The sequence below is a fragment of the Amblyomma mixtum genome, chromosome 4, assembly GCF_055824585.1.
Source record: "Amblyomma mixtum isolate Tamu chromosome 4, ASM5582458v1, whole genome shotgun sequence".
NCBI lineage: Eukaryota > Metazoa > Arthropoda > Arachnida > Ixodida > Ixodidae > Amblyomma > Amblyomma mixtum.
This window is the reverse complement of record NC_143015.1, coordinates 63,049,383-63,069,493: the sequence shown is the minus strand read 5'-3', so window position 1 is coordinate 63,069,493 and position 20,111 is coordinate 63,049,383. Positions and strand designations below refer to the sequence as shown.

Sequence of the window (20,111 nt, the reverse complement as noted above, 5' to 3'; positions counted from 1 at the left end):
GGGGAACAACGAGCAAGTGCTCAGCGCCATCAGGTCGCATGTTGCGGCGGTACAGCGTGTTCCCGTCGAGCAAAAACCGGGCCAGAGAAGTGTCGCGCCGGTCGGTGCTGACGCGGTCGATGAGAGAGGTGAGGGCGGGATCCAAGCGCTGTTCGTCGGCAATGTTGGAGAGGTCGGAGATGGAGAGGACACAGGCATCCGACTCACAGTCTGTAGAAGGAGGATCGACGGGATAGCGTGACAGGCAGTCTGCATCTTGATGAAGGCGACCGGACTTGTGAACCACGCAAAAGGTGTATTCTTGCAATCGCAATGCCCACCGGCCAAGACGGCCAGTAGGGTCCTTGAGAGAGAGAGCCAGCACAGGGCGTGGTGGTCGGTGATAACAGTGAATGGGCGGCCAAACAAATATGCGCGGAATTTTCCAATGGCCCAAACAAGAGCCAGGCACTCGCGTTCTGTGATGGAGTAATTCTTCTCGGCGGAAGAAAGAAGACGGCTGGCGTACGCAATCACGCAGTGCTGGCCGCGTTGTCGCTGAGCAAGGATGGCGCCAATTCCGTGACCACTGGCATCAGTGCGAAGTTCAGTCGGGGCAGACGGGTTGAAATGGGCCAATACAGGAGGGTTAGTGAGGACGGCGATAAGGCTGGAGAATGCAGTAGCCTGCTCTGGTCCCCAGGAAAAAGGAACGCCTTTCTGCAATAGATTGGTGAGAGGGCGAGCGACGGCTGCGAAGTTCGCGACGAACCGGCGAAAGTAGGAACAGAGACCGATGAAGCTGCGGACATCGCTGGGCGAGCGGGGACAGGGAAAAGCACTGACGGCACGAACTTTATCAGGGTCAGGTTGTATGCCACTCGCATTCACCAAATGGCCGAGGACTTTGAGTTCGGCCTGCGCCGAACTTGACCTGCTGAGACCTGCGCGGCGGAAAAGTGCCAAGATGGACGAAAGGCGAAGCAGGTGGGTTTCAAAAGAGGGCGAGAAAACAATTACATCATCTAAGTAACAAAGACAGGTCGTCCACTTGAAGCCCCGGAGTAACGAATCCATCATCCGTTCAAATGTGGCAGGGGCGTTACAAAGGCCGAAGGGCATGACCTTAAATTGGTAAAGGCCATCAGGGGTGACGAAAGCTGTTTTCTCGCGGTCTCTTGCGTCAACAGAGATTTGCCAATACCCGCTACGAAGGTCGATGGAAAAAAAGTAGCGGGCGCCATGTAAACAGTCCCGGGCATCATCTATGCGCGGAAGGGGATAGACGTCTTTCTTCGTGACCTTGTTGAGATGACGATAGTCGACGCAAAACCGCCAAGTTTGGTCTTTCTTTTTCACGAGCACGACAGGAGATGCCCAAGGGCTGTTTGAAGGCTCGATGATATCGTTGGCCAACATCTTGTCCACCTCCCGCTGGATGACCTGGCGCTCTGGTAGCGACACATGATAAGGCCTCCGGTGTATAGGTCTTGCATCGCCGGTGTCAATACGGTGAGTCACTACCGATGTTTGACCCAGAGGAGCAGAAGCGATCATCGCAGAAATGGATTGCGGAATGTTGGACGGAATGTCGGGCGCTTGAGAGACAGTAGAAGGCGGTCCAGGTGAGAGAGCAGTGACCGTACAGTCGGTGAGAGAAGACAAAGGAGCAAGCGATATGCCTGCAGGAAGAACTTGTGGTGACAAGCTGAAGTTGAGGACGGGAGGTAGGTGCTATTCTTGGTGACGCTCACAATGAGGTGCAGAAGAACAACATTGCGAGAGAGAACGACATCGGCGAGTGGGCAGGCAAGATAATCCCCATCAGGAACCGCAGGAAATGGTGACATTGGCAGATAAACGGCAGAGTCGGGGGGCAGGCGAGCGTACTCGGTGGAGCGAAGGCGGGGCGTGGAGCTTGAGGGTGTGTCGGCTGAGCTGAGAGGCAGGTCCAATCGTAGAAGGCCGCTGGAGCAGTCGATAAGGGCAGAGTGAGCGGTTAGAAAGTCTAGACCAAGGATCACATTGTGAGGGCAGTGTTCGAGGACGGTGAACAAAACTGGGATGTTATGACCGGCAAGAGTGACGCGGGCAGTGCACAAGCCAGTGACGGCAGCAGTGCTGCCATCGGCAACGCGAACGGTGGGCGAAGCGGCAGGGGTCTGAACTTTTTTGAGGCGACGGAAAAAGGATGAGCTAAGAACCGAGACTTGGGCACCAGTGTCAATGAGGGCAGAAACAGGAACACCGTCCACAAAAACGTCGAGCAGATTACAGGGCGAAGGCTGGGTCAGTAGAGGATTTTCAGGTCGGGGCACCAATGCAGCATCACCTCCGGGAGCTGCACTGGCTAGTTTCCCGCGAAGCGGCCTGCAGAGGACGGTGAGTAACTGCGGTGCGGAAGAGGTGAGCGAGAACGGTGGGCTGTCGGAGAGGGAGAGCGGCTGGTTCTGCGAGGAGGCGGTGTGGACTCGGCGCTGGGTGGGTCATTCCGAGGCGTGAAGCGGCGGGGTCCATAGTCATAACGGCGGTCGACGTAGGGCAAAGGTCGGGGAGGTGCGGACCAACGGCTGCGGCAGTGGCGAGAGATGTGGCCTACGCGCGAGCACGTAAAGCAGATCGGCCGGTCGTCAGGAGTACGCCACTCATCGGGATTGCGATACCTTGTGTAACTTGGGACGAAGGTGTTGCGGGCCGTAGCAGTAGCGACCGCGGGAGAGATGGGGCTCGCACTCCGTGGTTCGACGGGACGATGGCTGGAGGGCATGCCCAAGTTGGCGACCTCCTGGCGGACGACAGCTTGAATAACGGATATTGTGGCCAGGGTGTTGTCCGACGAGGGCGCGTTGGTCGTAACAGGAGCCAGGACCTCCAGTTCACGGCGCACGATGCGAGTCACGTTGTCGGGGTTTGAAGGCTGCCTCAATGTCGGCAGATCCTCGCACGTGGAACTGGCAGCGGTGTTAGGCAGGCGATCAAAGCGGTGTGCAATGCGCCGGTGCTTGGCCTGCTCGAAGCGTCGACACACCTGCAGAACGGAGTCAACCGTAGAGCAGTCCCGGCATAGAAGAAGGTGGAAGGCATCGTCGGCAATGCCTTGAAGAATCTGGCCTACGTTATCGTCCTCGGTCATGTTGTGATGGACCTTTCGGCACAGTGCCAAGACGTCTTGAATGTATGTAATATATGATTCGGTGGCCGTTTGGGCGCGAGCTGAAAGTTCTTTTTTGGCAGCAAGCTGACGGCCAACTGGTTTCCCAAACAGGTCGCGGAGCTTCTGCTTACAGGCATCCCACGTGGCAATCTCTTCTTCGTGGGTTTCGAACCACACGCGTGCGGTGCCGGCAAGATAAAATATCACATTGGCCAGCATCAGCGTGGCGTCCCACCTGTTGTGCTGGCTAACACGCTCATAGAGCGAGAGCCAGTCCTCGACATCCACGCCATCTGTACCGCAGAATGTGCCCGGGTCGCGAGGGTGGGCTACGACGACAGTTGGCGTGGCAGGCGCAGACGGAGGGGCCGGGTCGGTAGTCATCTCACCCGTTCGGCCCGTCGTCTCGTCGGCTCGTCGGGTCGTCGGCATGTCGGCTCGAACCCGCGACCTCCACCAAAAGATGTTACGGGGATGTTACGGCGGTAAGTCTGTGTTGGCGGCTGCTCTGAGATGGCCAGCACACAGCTCAGACACCGAGGGCCCAGCTACAAACTGTCAACGTCGTCGTCGTTCAGCGCACCGCCACTTCTTCGTTCACGGTCCTTCGGTAACAATATCTTGCTTTCGGGTACCTTCTTTTTTGCTTGGAATTTTTGCCTCGGGAACTCCCGAGTCAAGTTTGTACAACTCTCAATTTACCTAATCTGCACAGAGTGCTTACGTCGTGCTTTGTCGCCCTCACGGCCGTGTCACTTCCTGGGGCTCTCGAATACACCTCGAACCTTTGGTAGGATGCATTAGTCGAATTCCAGTCATTAAGACAAGCCAGCCGCGCGGTAACGAATTCAAGGCCATCTAACATGCCAGCGACACAAATCCTTTCGCACAATGCGTGCCAGTATGCTCAGTCTCATACTGACTTAGATCACATGCGGGAGGAATTATGCATTGCCTCTGGAAGAAGTTGACATGCATGCTTACCTTGGGTGTCGAGTTGGACCAAAAGCTTCCACTCATGGAGGTCACCGCATGGTCCCACATGGCAGCGGAGGTCATGAAGCGGGAACGTGAGGCCTCACCACGCACGTGATGGATGACACCGAGGGGCTTCCCGTCCTCCGGCTGCATGGTGTTCCTGCTTCGGACGGACGCGGGGACATGCTTCTCAAATTTGGCCCAGCCATCTGCAGAAAAATGGTTGATTGTTCATGGCGTCGAGAATAATCATTTCTTCTGTAAATGCCATGACGCTCTGGTGTTTGAAGAACCAATGCCGTATGAGAGCTGCTCGTGAGTATATAAACGACGCTTGCTCAATTTATTGTACTGAATGCGGCCGGTGCTTGCCCATTGCTCACATGAGCCAGCCGAGTAAAGGAGATTGTAGTACTACAGTTACTATATGAAAAAAAGTAGCGGCGGTTTAACTGCTTAGAGAGCGAACCTGTGGTGTATCGGGAATGTTGAGTGCGTTCGGAGAACTGGATTGGCAGCAAGCGCGCCCTGCCACCCTGGCAGGTGGCAGGTAAATGAATGGTTGATCGCGAGAGGTTTGGTTTGGTACATGGTGGTTTAACGTCAGAAGGCAACGCAGGCTATGAAGGACGCTGTACGAAGGGCTACGGGAATATCGACCACCTAGGATCATTAACGTGCACTGATTTCGCAGTGTACTCGGGTCTCTAGAATTTCGCCTCCATCGAAAGTCAACCGCAGCAGCCGGGATAAAACTTCGATGGAGGCGACATTCCAGAGTTGCTAACCCAGTGCAATTCCGCCCTAATGAACGCTGTGGTTTAATGCTGTAATACCACGTGTCTGCCTCAGCATTGTCAGTGCTAACGCATGCAACCCACATCCCTTTCTAACCCCCGCCACGCCACGCACCTCAAATCGCGATTGAGGCGTCTGCTGACCCAGGGAGCGAGTTATGCACTCTTCGTTTGGTTAGTCAAGAACGCTGTCAACGCTTATGAACACAATAAACGCCGAAGGTCTATAGAAATGAAAATTGAAACTTGGTTTTGAAGAAGGAAAAGATGGTCTAACATATCTCGGTGGACACTCGAACAGCGCTGTAAGCGAAGGAATGCAGGAGTGAGAGAATAAAGGATGAAATAGATGCCGTAGGTCACCGGAATAATTTCGACTTCCTTGGACCTTTAGGGAGCACTGATATCGCACAACAGACTGGCGGATTTAGCGCTTCGCCTAGTGCCGCGTTTCTGCAACAACTTTATGAATGCGGATGTAGCACACGTCTGTCACTACTGTCACGTCACGTCACATAGCTTAAGGTCTTTACTGTCCCAGGGGTGCCAGTTATGCGCCTTTCGCTTGCTTTCAAAGCTCGAGCACTTCATCGATTTCTGCCCATCTCAGGAGTGGCTGAAGGTCGCCGAAGGTCAAAGTGATGGAGCCGGTGAAACTCGCAGAAAATGGTGTAGTCAAGCTTTCGCTTTAAAACGAGATTTTAGTAACTAGAAATAATGGCAGAGGAAAGAGACCAGCAAATTTTGTGTAGTTTGTAAACTTGTAACCTACTGCACCAGCCTTATTTCAGGGGGGCTTGAAGACCGTGCTGAGGTGGCAGCCTATGAGGATGTTCCACGCGCATTAATGGCATGTAACAATGGACAAGCAGCAGGCTTTAAATCCTCAGGAAATGTTACGGACGTCCCTTCGATACATCAACCGCTGCGAAAAGCATATCTAAAGGTTGCGCGCGGGAGTTTCTCCGCAATTCTATGCCGCCTGTGCTGTCAAGATTTCGCAGCGCTATCCGCTGGATTGGAGAAAAGTATGCAAAAGATACAGCTTTTGCATGCGTTCTCTTGAGGGATATTGGTAAACTGCCATTCATGATTATAGAGAACCTGCCATATGCCCTCCACCCCTTTCTTATTCTTCTAGTTATTTCCTTCGCATGAACTGGATCAGCTGTCACTACCTGCCCTAAATAGACACACATTCCCTTACTACTTCCAGCACCGTGCCATCAATTGCAAACTGCTGTTCTGTTGCTAGACTGTTTGATATTACTTTGGTTTTCTGCACGTTAATTTTTAGCCCCACCGTTCTTCTCTGCCTGTCTAATTCATAGATCATGCTTTGGTGTTCACGTCCTGAGTGACTTAGCAAGGCAATGTCATCAGCAAATCGCAGATTACTTAAATATTCTCCATTAACCCTTATCCCCAACTGTTCCCATTTCAAGCCCCGGAATACCTCATGAAAACAGACAGTGAATAACATAGGCAAGATTGTGTCTACCTGCCGGACACCTTTCCTTATTAGAATTTTTGGCTGACTTTGTAGAGAACTATGGTAGCTGTGCAATCGTTATAAATATCTCCCAATATTTTCACATAACACTTTTCTACACCCTGAATCCGCAATGCCTGCATGACTGCTGAGGTTTCTACTGAGTCGAATGCTTTCTCGTAATGAATGAAAGCTATATATAAAGGCTGGTTATATTCTGCGCATTTCTCCATAACCTGATTGATAGCGTGAATATGGTGAAAATGATGATAGCGTGAATTACTCCATCACGATGAAACTGCTGGGAGAGAGAGATCTGTGCCTCTCGGCCTACTTGCACAAAGCAAATTGGGTCGTCTAGTTCCAACTCTAGTCTTATTCGCAGTCTTCGCTCTCTGTTGTTTCTGAGGAAAGGAAAGGAGCAGTAATTGGCTCATTTGGTGGGTGGATACCTCAACTCCACTTTGAGGGAATTCCTGCCCTACCCGTTGGAAGAACAAACAAGCAGAGCGAAAGTTGAAATCCCCGTTTTGCAGCTAGCGTTGGTGTTTGTCTCTGTCCTCTTCTATTTTCTATACCATTAAATCCCCTCTCCCTTGCGTTTTGTGGATACCCACAAGGAGTACAATGAAACAGGAAGTATTTTTGCATTAGCTGTCTTTACACCTTGTTTTCGAATCGTACTCTCGTGGATGCGACAGGGTAAGTACTCAGTATTTGGTTGGCTAATAGGAGCTATTAGCAACGTATTTTTGCGTATACAGCAGCGCGCTGTCAAGTACTTGCGCATCCCTGCTAGCCACATTTCCCGATCTTTGAAGCATTTTTGGAAATAAAGCATCGAAGGTTGCAGGGGATTCCAATAAAACTGATCGCTGGAACTGAAGGGCTGCTTGATAACCTTCAGTTCACCTGATTTTACAGTGCAATAATCGCAGAGGTTGCTTTATAAGATGCTAAATTGGCAGAATGAAAATGCGCTTAGTAAAATCACCTGCTTTTGTGACCATGTTGAGGGGGTGAACACGTGACGTCACGGGGGCCAAGTTGTCCATTGCGCAGTTTCAGCAGAACAGGCTGGAGCAGGAGGCGATGATAACATCAGACACGCTCGCAGCCTATCGCTTTTCTCCACAGGCAACAAAAAAGCGGCCGCTGTGATGTCAGTGAATTCTCGCTATAATAGCCTTGTTCTATCCGGTTCGTCCCGGCGACATGCCTGCAGGCCATGCCTATGAATCAGGAAACGGCATAGCCAGAAATCGCTCACCGGGCTCTTGCTGTAAGAGGAAGGTTGTGGCGCTGTCTCCACTATGGCTCTTGTAGTGGCTGCAGTCCTGGACGCCTTACAGATCACTCCCAGTGCATTTTCCATGGAGGATAGTGGCGAGGCTGGCCATTCTGCAAGTGGAAGAATGTGAAGGGAGTTCATCAGTATGAAGTAAGAAAAAGTACACCGGCTCCAAATGCGAAAAAGAAGGAAGAAGTCGTCACATCATTCCGTTTGCACCTCAAGGTTTGCTTGGTGCGATAATGTCAACCGGAAGGGTGCCAAGGTTTTTTTTTGACAGTAAGAAAAGGACACTTAAAAAAGACATGCTTTGATATGATGCTCTTTACAAGAAATTTATAGAGGTTTATGATTCAAAGAGAACTCTTTCTGCTTTTATACCATAATGGAACACTTTGGGGCCCACACCTAAGAAACCTTACATACAGTCATGTTCTCAATAGTGCTGTCAGCAGTTGGAAATCAATCTGAGTACTTTTGTCCCAACTTGCTTGTCGCGTCTTAGACTTCCAATGCCTGTCAGAATGTTCATATTAAGCAGCAATTATCCTATCCTGTATTTAAAGCAACTAGTTCCAAGGAGGTACAGAGACCGACCTCGCGCTCGCCGCGCCATCTGGCGTGACGTCCCACCGCGCGCCTCCAAGCTAAGCCACTGCGAATTTTTTATATCAATTTATTCCACCGTATGCTAGCCGGTAACCGCTAAAGATTGCTGTAACTACGCGAGCTGCAAAGCCTGGATTTATGCGTGCGGTCTCTAACTGCTGCAGCTCTAGACAACTATAAGCTCTTTCTTGCAGGAAATTCTTATTACGGTTATACCCTGACGCTCTTACGTCTGGTATCCCTCTTTGCAGTCTCCACTCATTTTTATGCGTCTAAACTGTGACGCTGGTGCACGTGTGGCCATCATATGTGCAGCTTACACCTATACATACAGATGTCAAAGGTCGTAAAACGGGCCAACAGCCATTAGACAGCTAGCACTGCAACACAAGCGTATCAATGTGAGGCCAGTTAACCAGCACAGCTGACCAAGTGTTTTGCAAGAGTGCGCAACCACCACCTTTTCTACGCTTGTGTGCGTTACTGCGAAGCACACATGCGGAAAGCTCAATATTAAGCATCAGCTTGGTGTTCTTGCTTGCAGACATAATATTTTTGCAAGTTAGCTCCATCACAAGGTGCAGCCGCACAGAAAAAGCAGCCACCATTCACGCTAAAAAAAAAGATTTGGCTGGCTGTACAGATCGAAAGTAACCTGAGCAGAGGAGCCCCAGTATATTTGTAAATCGTCTATAACCCCGAAGAGTACATGGAGCTCTCAGGGAGCTTTACTAAATCTGTGACCAATTAAATGCTATGGACTGCTACAAAGATATGTTGTCTGGACAAACGACGGCTTGTCGTGATAGGTACGTTTTAGAATACTACAAAAATGTGTCGTGACTACAAAAAAATATTGTTTTCCCACTTGATACTGCGGTATAATTCGTGTTAGCTACATGAGGTTTTTAAGAAGTGAAAAAGGTTTTTAAGAAGTTAGGTCATTTTAAGAAGTGCTTCAAACAACAAGGACGTATGGAAAGACACAAGGACGAACGCTGTTAACACCAGCAAGAGTCATTTCGTTACTGTCATCGTCAGCAGTGTCGATGGCAGAGTCAATTACTCGATGAGAGATACTGATTACAAAGAAGGATGCGTAACTGAGCAAGATCATAGTTGTGTTTAAGCAGCGGAAGTTCTAAAATTGCAGACGTGGCTACGCGTAATGAAGTTTTATGAATACATCCTTTTTTATGGTTTGTGTGGGTTTAACGTCACGAAGTGACTCGGGCTATGGCTGTAGTGAAGGGCTCGGGAGATTTTGACCACCTGGGGTCTTTAATAACGGGCACTGACATCGCACGTATACGGGCCTCTTCAGTTTCGCCGCTGTCAAAATTCAGGTGAGAGAAAAAAGATCTATAGAACGGAGTAAAGCCATCGTCAGATAAATCTTGCCCTACTTGGTCTAAGGGTTCCCAACGGATTTTGTTATTGTGAAACAGCTAAGCAAAGTACTTCTCCTTAGGCACCGACTTGGTAGTCATTCTTGCGCAATGATTTGGAGAGATTAGCCCTAATGAAAGGGAAAGTTCACTGGTACTGGTCGGTGTAAATGAAAGCGATAACTTCCGAACCACGCCAGCGTACGGACAATCGTCTTTAGCTCGCATGTGTGATCTGCTTTCACACTTGCTTCGGTGCACTGTAAGGGCCTTAGCAGAAAAAAAACACCGGTATGAAGGCATCGAACATTTCATAAACATCGACTCTTAGTACAGCACTACAATGACTAGTTAGGAATTTACAGGCCCGCATCTGACTGCAAAAAACGTTTTTTCCCTCAGCAAGCAAACTTGCGAAGTGCTTCGGGCTTCCCAGCGCTGTGCTCTTTGAAGGCAGGCGTTGAGATAACACGTTAGAAAAATTGGCCAGCAACTGCTGGTGCGAGAAATAATGGTGCCTGAAATTTCATAACTGCAGTTTTGTGCAGTGGCGTGTCACGAGAAGTGTCACCTCCCTATAATTTTGAGTGGCTCAAGCATCCCTGCAGGCATCCACAATTCAAGACCGGGAATGTGAAAAAAATACTGAACTCAGTGACACTGGAGAAAATATTCTATGAAACAGGGAATGTAATGAAATAAAGAGGCGAGGGGAAGCTATTTATGTGTTTACAAAACGAGAAGTACGTGAAAGCATACAAGAATTATTTGTAAAGCGTAATGTTTCCACATGTCTTCAACACGCACGTCCTTAATTCTATATGCGTCGCGCATACGAAACGTTCCAGCATATACTTTCCCTTTGAAAGCTTTCGGTCTTGACAGGCTCGAAATAAAATCCAAACTGCTGTTCATCCGTTGAAGCCATCTAATAATGGCCTGCTTTACCGAATGCCAGCTGGCATGTTCAGGGTGCGGATACTTTTGATGGTTCTAGTTCTTTTGCTGCGTTTTTATATTGTCTTCCAGCCTATGCAAAACCTTATTATACATGGCGTGTCACCCCGAGACTTCCCATAATTTTTAAAAATAGGATTTTCTAGTTAGAAGCGTGCTGTTTTTGATACAGCATTGTCAGTGGTAGCGCATTAATTAGGATACAGCTGAACTACTAGCAGGACGGTTAATATTGAATAGTTAGCTTTTTTACTATTACTGTAAGACTTAAATAATTGAGAGGCGTTTAGCCCACTGTAAATAATATCCATAAAAGTTTTTAGAATTTCGAAAGCACAACTACCGTCGACGCTGTGACCCAACAAATTTTGGCTATTTCGGCGAGTTACGTGCATAGAACGAGTTCCTTTGCCTACAGGCTTTTTGAAAGCACAGGTATTTTGGAACAATATACCCAAAATTTGATGTGCCAAAGCACCGAGGGTAACCACCTTTTCAAAATTCTAAAAACTGATTTGGATATCACTTAGGGTGGGCTAAACGCCTCTCAATAATTAACCAGCCTAGCAGTAATTTAGATAAAATGTTAACTATTAAATATTAGTTAACCAGGCTGTTGGTTAGCACATCTTATCTGTATTCTGATGTACTGCACTCCTGACAATGCTATGCCGGAAAAGTGCTCTTCTAACTAAAAAAAGCGTATGTTTAAAAATTGTGTAAACTTTTAGGTGAAATACCAAATGCTCAGAGCAAAAGGATTACACGAGTTTCCGAGGTAGCCACGGCGGAACGGAACAATAAACTTCAGGTTTCATATATTTTAACACTTAAGTTTTCCAAAATTTGTTCTAAAGCAACTGCACGACATCCGATAAAAATTGCATAAAGTCTTAAGGGAAACACAGTCTATTACTCAAATGCTCAAAGCAAGTGGACTACACGGGTTTCGAGGGTAGCGAAGGTGGAACGGGGGATCAAAATACAAGTTCCATATAATTTAACACATTTTTCAGAAATTCATTCTAAAGCAACTGCACGACTTCCGATAAAATTTGTTTAACGCCTTAGGTGAAACATCATGTATTACTGAAATGCTCAGAGCAAGAGGATTACACCTGTTTCGAAGGAAGTGACGGTGGAGTGGAGCATCACACTTCATATTTCATATCTTATCACACATAAATACCTTCCTTGATATTCATTTCAAAGAGTGCGTGACACCCGAATCCGGCTGCTTCAACACAAGCCACTTACCCGGTTTATGCAAGAGTTTCAAATAATGTCGGTGCAGTCATCGTCGCACAGCCATCTTTATCAGGAGGAGGCGCTCATGTTCGGGTCGCTGCGGTGCCGACTGGTGCCCGCGCTAGGCCTGAAAGATGGAAAAAGAAACTTTGCGTCCTCATTGTGACACCGGTGTCAAGTTAAGCTGATGAAACAATACAAGCGCGAAATCTAAAGTGCGTAGTGCTAAGGCAGGACAGGCAGCGTCTGGCAAGGAGGCATAACCTTGACGCTTTCACGGAGCTTAGTGACAAAGTTTGAAGTTTTCGGCTTCAGACCACTGTAAACTTAGGACATGGCGTTGGAGAATCAGAGCAAGAGCTCATAGCCACCAATACTCCGCGGCCTCTGGAAGCTCCTTTCATGCTTAGGCACTCGGAGGGCCTTGAATGTCCAATTTTTTGTACTTCATAGGTGCACACCAAAAGGCAGGCGCAGATTTCTGCGTCTCCAAACACTTATAAATGAAGGCGCCTGGCATTTTCCTTCTGCCTATGGACAAAAAAGAAAACGCGGGAAAAGCCTTGTCATTTTGTTCCGCAGTGCCGGGTTTCACATTACAAAATTGCGAGTGTGTTACGGCGGAGAAGAAAGTGAAGCGCTTGAAATTTCGAGCACGCGCGTTTCGATTTAAGAGGCTTTGATGTCGCACGTAGCATGCAGTGCGTTTTCCAATTGAAAGATTGAAAAAATCGCGGGGCACTTAGGCTCTCTAATGTGCGTAGGGGCGAAAGCGTTTTCCGCACCACTTTCACTGCCTCTGTGGCACTGGTGACGTCACCGCTTGAAATTTCGAGCACGCGCTTTTCGATTTAAGAGGCTTTGATGTCGCACGTAGCATGCAGTGCGTTTTCCAATTGAAAGATTGAAAAAATCGCGGGGCACTTAGGCTCTCTAATGTGCGTAGGGGCGAAAGCGTTTTCCGCACCACTTTCACTGCCTCTGTGGCACTGGTGACGTCACCACTGGATGAAGTCACACCCAATATTTGAGGAAATACTAGTGACTAATTACCAATCATGACTGTTTACTAATTCGTAAACAATTACTGATCAGTGACTAATTAGAAATTAATGACGCTTAAGACGCATAATGACGCCTTTAGGAGTGGAACGCGATATCGTGTTGCAGCGCTGCCAGGGACTCCACGGTTGGAAACAGGTTGGAAACACCTTTGAACACAAGGAATTTTTGAGGTAAGGAAATGGCACAGTAATTTTCATCTAGGTGGACACCTGAGCCGCACCATATAGGAAGGCAGGAAGTGGGAGTGAAACAAGAATTAGAAGAGGTGGGTAATGAAGAAAATGAAAATTATATTTGAGGAAAGGAAATGACGGAGTAACTGTCTCACATATCTTGGTGAACACCCGTCACCAGTTTGATGGACAGCTATAGTGCGAGCCGACAGTATGAGCTATTACAGGATTCCGCCTTAAACTTGTTTTGAGGCAAAAACTGTCTTACATACCTCGGTGAACACCCGAACCGCGCAGTGAGGGAAGGGATAAAGAAGGCAGTGAGAAAAGAAATTGAGGAAAAAAGAGCTGCGCAAAACGGGGGTCCCCGGAAAAATTTCGACCACCTTGGGGACCTGTAGCGTTCACTAAATCGGCAGCATACGGCCGCGTTGTTTCGCCTCCATCGAAACGGGGCCGCCGCGGTAGGGTTCCAACACGGATACTCCTGCTGCATGCAGTGCAATGCTGCCGACTCCGCCGGGATTCAATTCCTTGACCTTCCAAACGCTTACTAATTCCTTTGTGCGAGTAGGTGAATGCGATGATAAATAGTTTGAGTGCTGTAACTGGCACTCGCCTACGCAAATATCTGCATTTTTCTACTAGTTGGCCACTGTAAACCACCTGGATGGCCAACAACAGCCAACAACAGGCAATCCAGGTTTTTTCTACAGGCCATTCAGCACTGCAGAATAATGCATCAATTCTGTTCAGTTTTTCCCAGTAATATGCTGGCTGGATGTCTTGTCGCTTTCTTACCTTGCGTACCTGCCATCGAACACCGAACCGCTGTAGTGAAACGAAGACTGAGTGGAGACGCTTCGCTGGGGAAGTGGTCCAAACGCGGCGCAGGTATTCCACACGACCCAATGAGATTCAACGTCTCGTTACCTGCGCAAAAAACCTAGCGTAAGTCTCCATCGTGGCTACGTTGAGGCATAATCACGGGAACAGATCAAAAGCCCTAAGAAAAAGGGCAGGAATCAACGACGGACCCACAGGCGTTTTCTCTCGTTTCCGATTAATTTTGTCCCATGCCATTACTTCTGGTGACGTTGGCTTGGAGAGTTGTCATGCTGATCGTGATGGAAACCCGCCAAATTACTGCGCCTTCTCCGGCCAAGATTGCTATGCCCAACCGACCAACCATTATTTGAATTGCCACCTGCCACGGTGGGCAGTTTGCTCACTATTCGATGGGCAGGTAGTGATGAAACCTCAAGGTCACGCCACCTGGGTGGCTTACTTGCCTCCTAGGTTGCACCCTGGGAACTGCCTGCCAGTGCTATGTGCATTATTTTTTGCTCACAACGCCGACGTCGGGTTTTCTGCAGAACGGGGCCTTTAACTCTATTGCGCAAAGTTGGTGTGAATGTAAGCATGTGCAGTTAAACTCATAGGCCTTCGTTGCCTTTTTTCTGGCCTTCCTGGTCTCAGCAACTTGGAAGCTGCGGAACACGCATTCGGTTGTTCTAGAAATGTGTTTTGCCCTGGTTGGAAGCCACGCGCAGGATTAAGCTTTATACCAATATCTAGCGACAGCTGATAACCATTCCTTGAATGCAACACTTGGCCATTTATGTTCCTTCTTTTTAAATACTTGCATATGAGCCGGTCAGAGTTTCATGAACCCCATAAATGTTCCAAGTTACTCATACAACACAAAGCAACATAAAAGATGTTGCGAAGTTTTACTGCTCCAATTCTCCGAATTGCAAACGGAATTAGGCCAACAACAAACTCTTCAACCAACTTGTTAAAATACTCGCGAACAAAACCAAGAAGGAAACTGGAAGGAATAATTATCAGACATCCAAAAGAACCTGAACATGCAACCAAATAACAGGCGTAAAAGATCATCGCTCCGTTAAGGTACCTTTTAGCGCGCTATTTTTACAAGCCTTTTTTTAGCGATGCTTCGTTGAGCTCGTTGTGATCAAGGTAGAACTTAGTGCCTCACCCAACGCACTGAGGCAGAACGGCATCCTTAAAGGGTGTGTTTGGTATTATTACACATAAGCAGCCAAGGACCTTGTGCCAAGCGCAATGTGTTGAGGTGTGTGGACTAAAATTTTTAAACTGCCGCAAGAATCCTTCGATGATACTCTTTGAGCAGTTGTATGTGCGTGTGCTCAGTCATCTCACCGATCTAGCTGTTCACAAGTGCACCCTCAATTGACGGACGAAACAAGAAAAGTTTGTCAAAAATATACAGCCCAAGGGGTTTGCTTCCAAGCCCTGTAGCGGGGATGTTAAACACATTTGACAGTAATATACGTTTGGGAGGGCTCGGTTAGGTTGCGGACTTAAGGTTCAGAAGCAGACCACTTGGGCTCTATACCTAAAAAAACACTGTACGTCTGTGGGGCAGAAGAATGCGCGATAGTCTGTACCCAATGGGTGCACATGCTGCTGCAAAGCCTCGAACGCCAATACAAGCAGGAAAACAGACGCCTCTCTGCTCTCCAGGTTCCAGACTCCCACATCTGCCCTGAAAAGCGCTGCAGGACACGATTTCGATAAAGAGACCTAATATGCCTTTTATGTGGCAGCATTAGCGACCCGAAATAAGTCGTAGTTCTGTCAGCACATATACTGCTGCTGACTTTCACCGAGGAACTTTAGCTGCAAGAATTTTAGCATCTAGGACTGCTCTAGGAATCGCTTGAGGAAGCTAATCAGCCAGCCTAGTTTCCAGTCTAGTCTTATGGTCAATTGAGGCTGTGCATGGTTTTCACGGAAGCAAATGCTCAGTATATCATTCATTTTGCCAGCGGATATCTTAGTCACGCTGAGCGGTTTCGCTTTATGTCTTTATGGGCGTTTAACGTCCCAAAGTAACTGAGGCTATGAGGAACACGGCTATGAAGGCTCCGGAAATTTCGACCACCTGAAGTTCTTTAACGTGCACTGACCCAGCACAGTACACGGGACTCTGGAAGTTCGCTGCTATCGAAATTCAACCACCGCGGCACGGATCGAACCTGCGACTTTCGGGTTTGCAGCCGAGCGCCATAACCACTGAGCCGCCGCGGCGGCTCGCGCTTAGAGAGAGGTATGAAATGTTATGATGTTTGTTTATTTATTTATTTGGAAATACTGCAGAGTCGGCTGACTCCAAGCAGGAGTGGACACAAAAAAAAAACAATTACAAGAATCAAGAATACAAGAATACAAGAATACACTAATACACGAATACAAAACAATACAAGAATACAAGTACAACTTCACCCCAGCATTTTTAGGTTTTTAATGAACTCTTGCGCACTGGGACTGTCGACAATATTCTTAGGTAATTTATTCCAAGTGCGTATGGTTCTCGGAAAAAATGAATACTTAAAGGTATCGTTTAGGGGGCTATGTTCACGTATCATTTTCCCGTTATCAAAACGCGAGCTTGTGCGTAGTGTGTGAGGGGTAATGAAATTATGATTGTTGATGTCTATTATATTGTTATATATTAAATACAAGTATTTTAATCTGCATTCGGAACGCCTCGCTCGTAGTGTCTCGAGACCAAGATAATCAATCATTTCTGTCACGCTGTCAGTGCGTTTATATTTATTACAAATGAATCTGGCCGCGGTTCTTTGAACCCTTTCTAATTTGGAAATATTTTTCTTTGTATAAGGGTCCCATAGACACGAGGCATACTCCAGACATGGCCGAACCAACGCTTTATAGGCTGCTAGTTTCACGTGCATGGGGGCTTTTGAAAGCTTGCGTCTAATAAACCAGAGAGATTTAAAGGCTTTGGTGCAGACTGTATTAATATGAAAATCCCAACTCAGATTGTGTGTAATAGTAACCCCGAGGTATTTAACAGACGGCGATTCCTTAAGTGCAGTGCCATTTACAGAATAAGAATGTTGTAAAACGGTTTTGTTCCTGGATATGCGGAGGACTAAGCACTTATCAGCAATTAAAACATGTTCCAATTTCCGCACCAACCTGAAACGTCAGCAAGGGCTTTGTTAAGTTTAATTTGGTCAGTTGCACATTTAACAGAGGTATAAAGAACGCAGTCATCCGCGAAAAGCTTTATCTTAACATCACTGTGTATGACTTTTACGATATCATTCACATAAATAAGGAATAAAATCGGTCCCAGAACCAAGCCTTGTGGTACCCCTGATGTCACCTGCAGTGCCTCCGAGCAGTACTTGTCAACTTGGACGTACTGATACCTGTTTTCTAGGTAAGCCCTAATGAACTCGATAAGTCTGCTATTTATTCCCATGTCGTAAAGTTTCTGTAATAATTTATTATGTGGCACTTTATCAAATGCTTTCGCATAGTCTAAAAATATAGCATCAATCTGTTCTTTGTTATTAATCGCGAGTGAAAAATCATGGCATGCACTAAGGAGCTGCGTTACAGTCGACAAACCACGCCGAAACCCGTGCTGTGCGTCTGATAACAGTTTGTTTTCTTCGAGAAATACGGTCAAGTGTCGGCAGATTATATGTTCCAATATTTTGCAACTAGTTGAGGTCAAGGAAATTGGACGGTAATTGGATACCCTCAGGCGATCAGTTGACTTGAATATGGGAATGATACGATCACCCCTCCAGTCTGCCGGAAGAGAACACTGTGCTAGTGACGCGTTAAAAATGAGGAACAAGTACTGGGAAATCCATTCCGCGTAACGGTGCAGGAAAACTGTAGGAATGTTATCGGGGCCGCCCGATTTTTTAGCGTCAAGGTTAAGGAGTAAGTTTAAAATACCTTCCCGACTCACAATGACATCAGGCATAGAAGAAAAATACCCAGCAGGCTCGGTAACAAGATGACTATCCTTCAGGGCGTATACGGATTGAAAGTACCTGTTAAATTCATCGGCAACTGGTTTTGCCTCTGAGACTGGGCAGCCGTCAACCATCAACGAAATACTATTGGATTTGGTGCCACCTATATACCTCCAAAATTTCCCTGGTGCTTCTTTCATGAAATTGCCTAAAGTTGTAGTGAAGAAAGTGTCCTTAGCCTTTCTGACCTCAGTTTTCAGTGCTGCGCTTAGAGTGTTAATAGCAGGGTCTCGAGACCGACCTGATCGTCTCATTCTCTTAAGCTTTCTTTTCATGTGTATGATCTGTCTCGTAACCCAGGGATTTTGTTTCTTTTTCTTAATCCTGTCAGGAACAAACATGGCAATACAATGAAGACAAATTTGCTTGAATTTACACCACAAAACATTCACATCTACGTCAACATTAAAACCGTCCAAATTCATTTCTAAACAGTCCAGGATGCTCTCATCGTCTGCCCTGTTGAAATCTTTCACAACAATCACAGCCTTGCTTTTGCCACAAAACCTTTCAAAGGAAAAGGTGCCAAATACCAAGTTGTGATCAGAGAGCCCGTTCATCACATCAACAGTGTCACATTTGACAGCGGAACTTATAAACAATAAATCCAGAATATGCCTAGTGGTTGCAGTTATTCTGGTAGGGTCAGTAACAATTTGAGCTAGACCACATGAAAATGCAGTGTTCAAAAGAATCTCTGAGTGCCTAACATTCATGCCCATCGTATTCATGGTTGACCAATCGATGTTCGGCAAATTGAAATCCCCAGCTAGGAAAAACTTTACGTGCTCACCCCGAAAACGCTGTACATAATCGTAGAGTTGCTCGAGAAATGCAAGATCTGCCGTAGGAGGGCGGTATACAACACCGAGAGCTATAGAGTTACCGTAAAAATCAATTTTACAAAAAATGCTTTCGTGTTTAGGAATAGCTGGCAAAATTGTCACATTAATGTTTTCCTTAACTACAATAGCAACTCCACCCCCTCGGGATTGTCTGTCACATCTAAATATTTTATACGATGGGGGGATGATTTCATTATCGAGCACACCGGCGTGCAACCAGGTCTCCGTCAGCAGCGTGACATGCGGGTCAAGGTCGTAGAGCAGCGCTTCAAATCCGACACTTTTATTCACGATACTCAGCACATTTAAAGAAAGTAACCTTAGTTGACAAGTGTTATTTCCTGGTCAATTGGGTGCCCCGTTTGCGGCCATTCGCCGGGTTCTCGCTCGATTTTGAGGCAAAGCCTGGTTTTCGTTATCTTGTGCAATGCGGTCGTCTGAATCTGCACCGGGCCCCACAAGCTCCCGTCTTTCGTTTTTTTCCTCATCCCCCACGTACGTCACCTTGTTGAGAACGAGCTTATCGTACTTCAGATACGCTGTATCTTCAGGCGTGAGAGTGTCTTTAACGGACGACCATAGCTGCTTTCTTATTTCTTGGATTCTGAATGAATAATCCTCCGACAACGAATAATCAGTGCCCTTTAGTTTCTTTGCATTTCTCAGGAGCTCCATTTTTTCATTGAAATCAAAAAACCGCATTATCACTGGGCGCGTTTTGTCTGGCCCCCTTCTTCCCAATCTGTGTATGCGCTCAAGACTGCTTACTTTTATTCCCAGTTTCGTTTCAAATATTTCTGTCAAAACAACATCCCTGAGCGATAATACAGTTTCGGATGCAGATTCAGCGATTCCGTAAACGATTAAGTTATTGCGCCGATTTCTGTTCTCAAGATCATCGATTTTTTTTAGTAGAAATTCTGTCTGCTCATTGAACTTCGAAACCCGACGCTCACATTCTTCCACCCTTTCTACGGTCTCTGAAAACGACAGCAGCTTCTGCTCAATAGAAGCGAGCCTTCTGTTAGTTTCAGCAACATGACTTTCCAAGCTTTGCCGTATAGTCTTAAGTTCATTTGAGGCCTCCTGTTGATTGGCAAGAATAGCTGCCAGCTGTTCAGAAACCGCAGGGCCAGGGCCAGGGTTCATTTCTACATCCCCACTTAACAGAAGAACAATAAAGCACAAAGAGTCAAAACAACTCGCGACACATTCACACAACACCCTTGGGCAAGGGACTACAACCAGACACAAGGAATCGCTCTTAAAGTCGTGACTACTTGAT

The 20,111-nt window shown here is 47.1% G+C and overlaps 3 protein-coding genes across 26 annotated transcripts in view; all 3 read right to left on the bottom strand.

The window, feature by feature from the left end:
• The window catches only part of LOC149346609 (uncharacterized), a 58,519-nt gene that overhangs the window by 31,907 nt on the left and 6,501 nt on the right, over window positions 1-20,111 (bottom strand). For 16 of the 24 annotated variants that reach the window (XR_016292427.1, XR_016292426.1, XR_016292428.1 and 13 more), the window contains 4 exons: window positions 13,933-14,064; window positions 11,903-12,020; window positions 7,671-7,801; window positions 4,118-4,320 (listed from right to left, as the gene is read on the bottom strand). Coding sequence is in view for 13 of the 24 variants with exons in the window: in XM_089586522.1 (XP_089442648.1) it covers window positions 14,050-14,064 (15 nt within the window). In the remaining 11 variants the exon portion in view is untranslated. Of the gene's footprint in view, window positions 1-4,117; window positions 4,321-7,394; window positions 7,478-7,670; window positions 7,802-11,902; window positions 12,021-13,932; window positions 14,065-20,111 lie in introns of all 24 variants that reach the window. The other 8 variants (XM_089586530.1, XM_089586529.1, XM_089586528.1 and 5 more) reach the window with 3 other exon arrangements.
• On the bottom strand, window positions 828-4,107 carry LOC149346611 (uncharacterized). The gene has a single exon (XM_089586516.1). It carries the CDS (start codon window positions 3,563-3,565, stop codon window positions 2,330-2,332), a length of 1,236 nt encoding a protein of 411 aa, XP_089442642.1. The 5' UTR covers window positions 3,566-4,107; the 3' UTR covers window positions 828-2,329.
• Window positions 16,320-20,101, bottom strand: LOC149346610 (uncharacterized; the record flags this gene model as incomplete). Its single annotated transcript, XM_089586014.1, has 1 exon — window positions 16,320-20,101. A coding segment is annotated over one exon (930 nt), but the record flags the coding sequence as incomplete, so codon positions are not given.

Coding starts and splice junctions, on each gene's coding strand:
- LOC149346611 (XM_089586516.1), bottom strand. CDS start 3,565: ATGCCGACGACCCGACGAGCCGACGAGACGACGGGCCGAACGGGTGAG.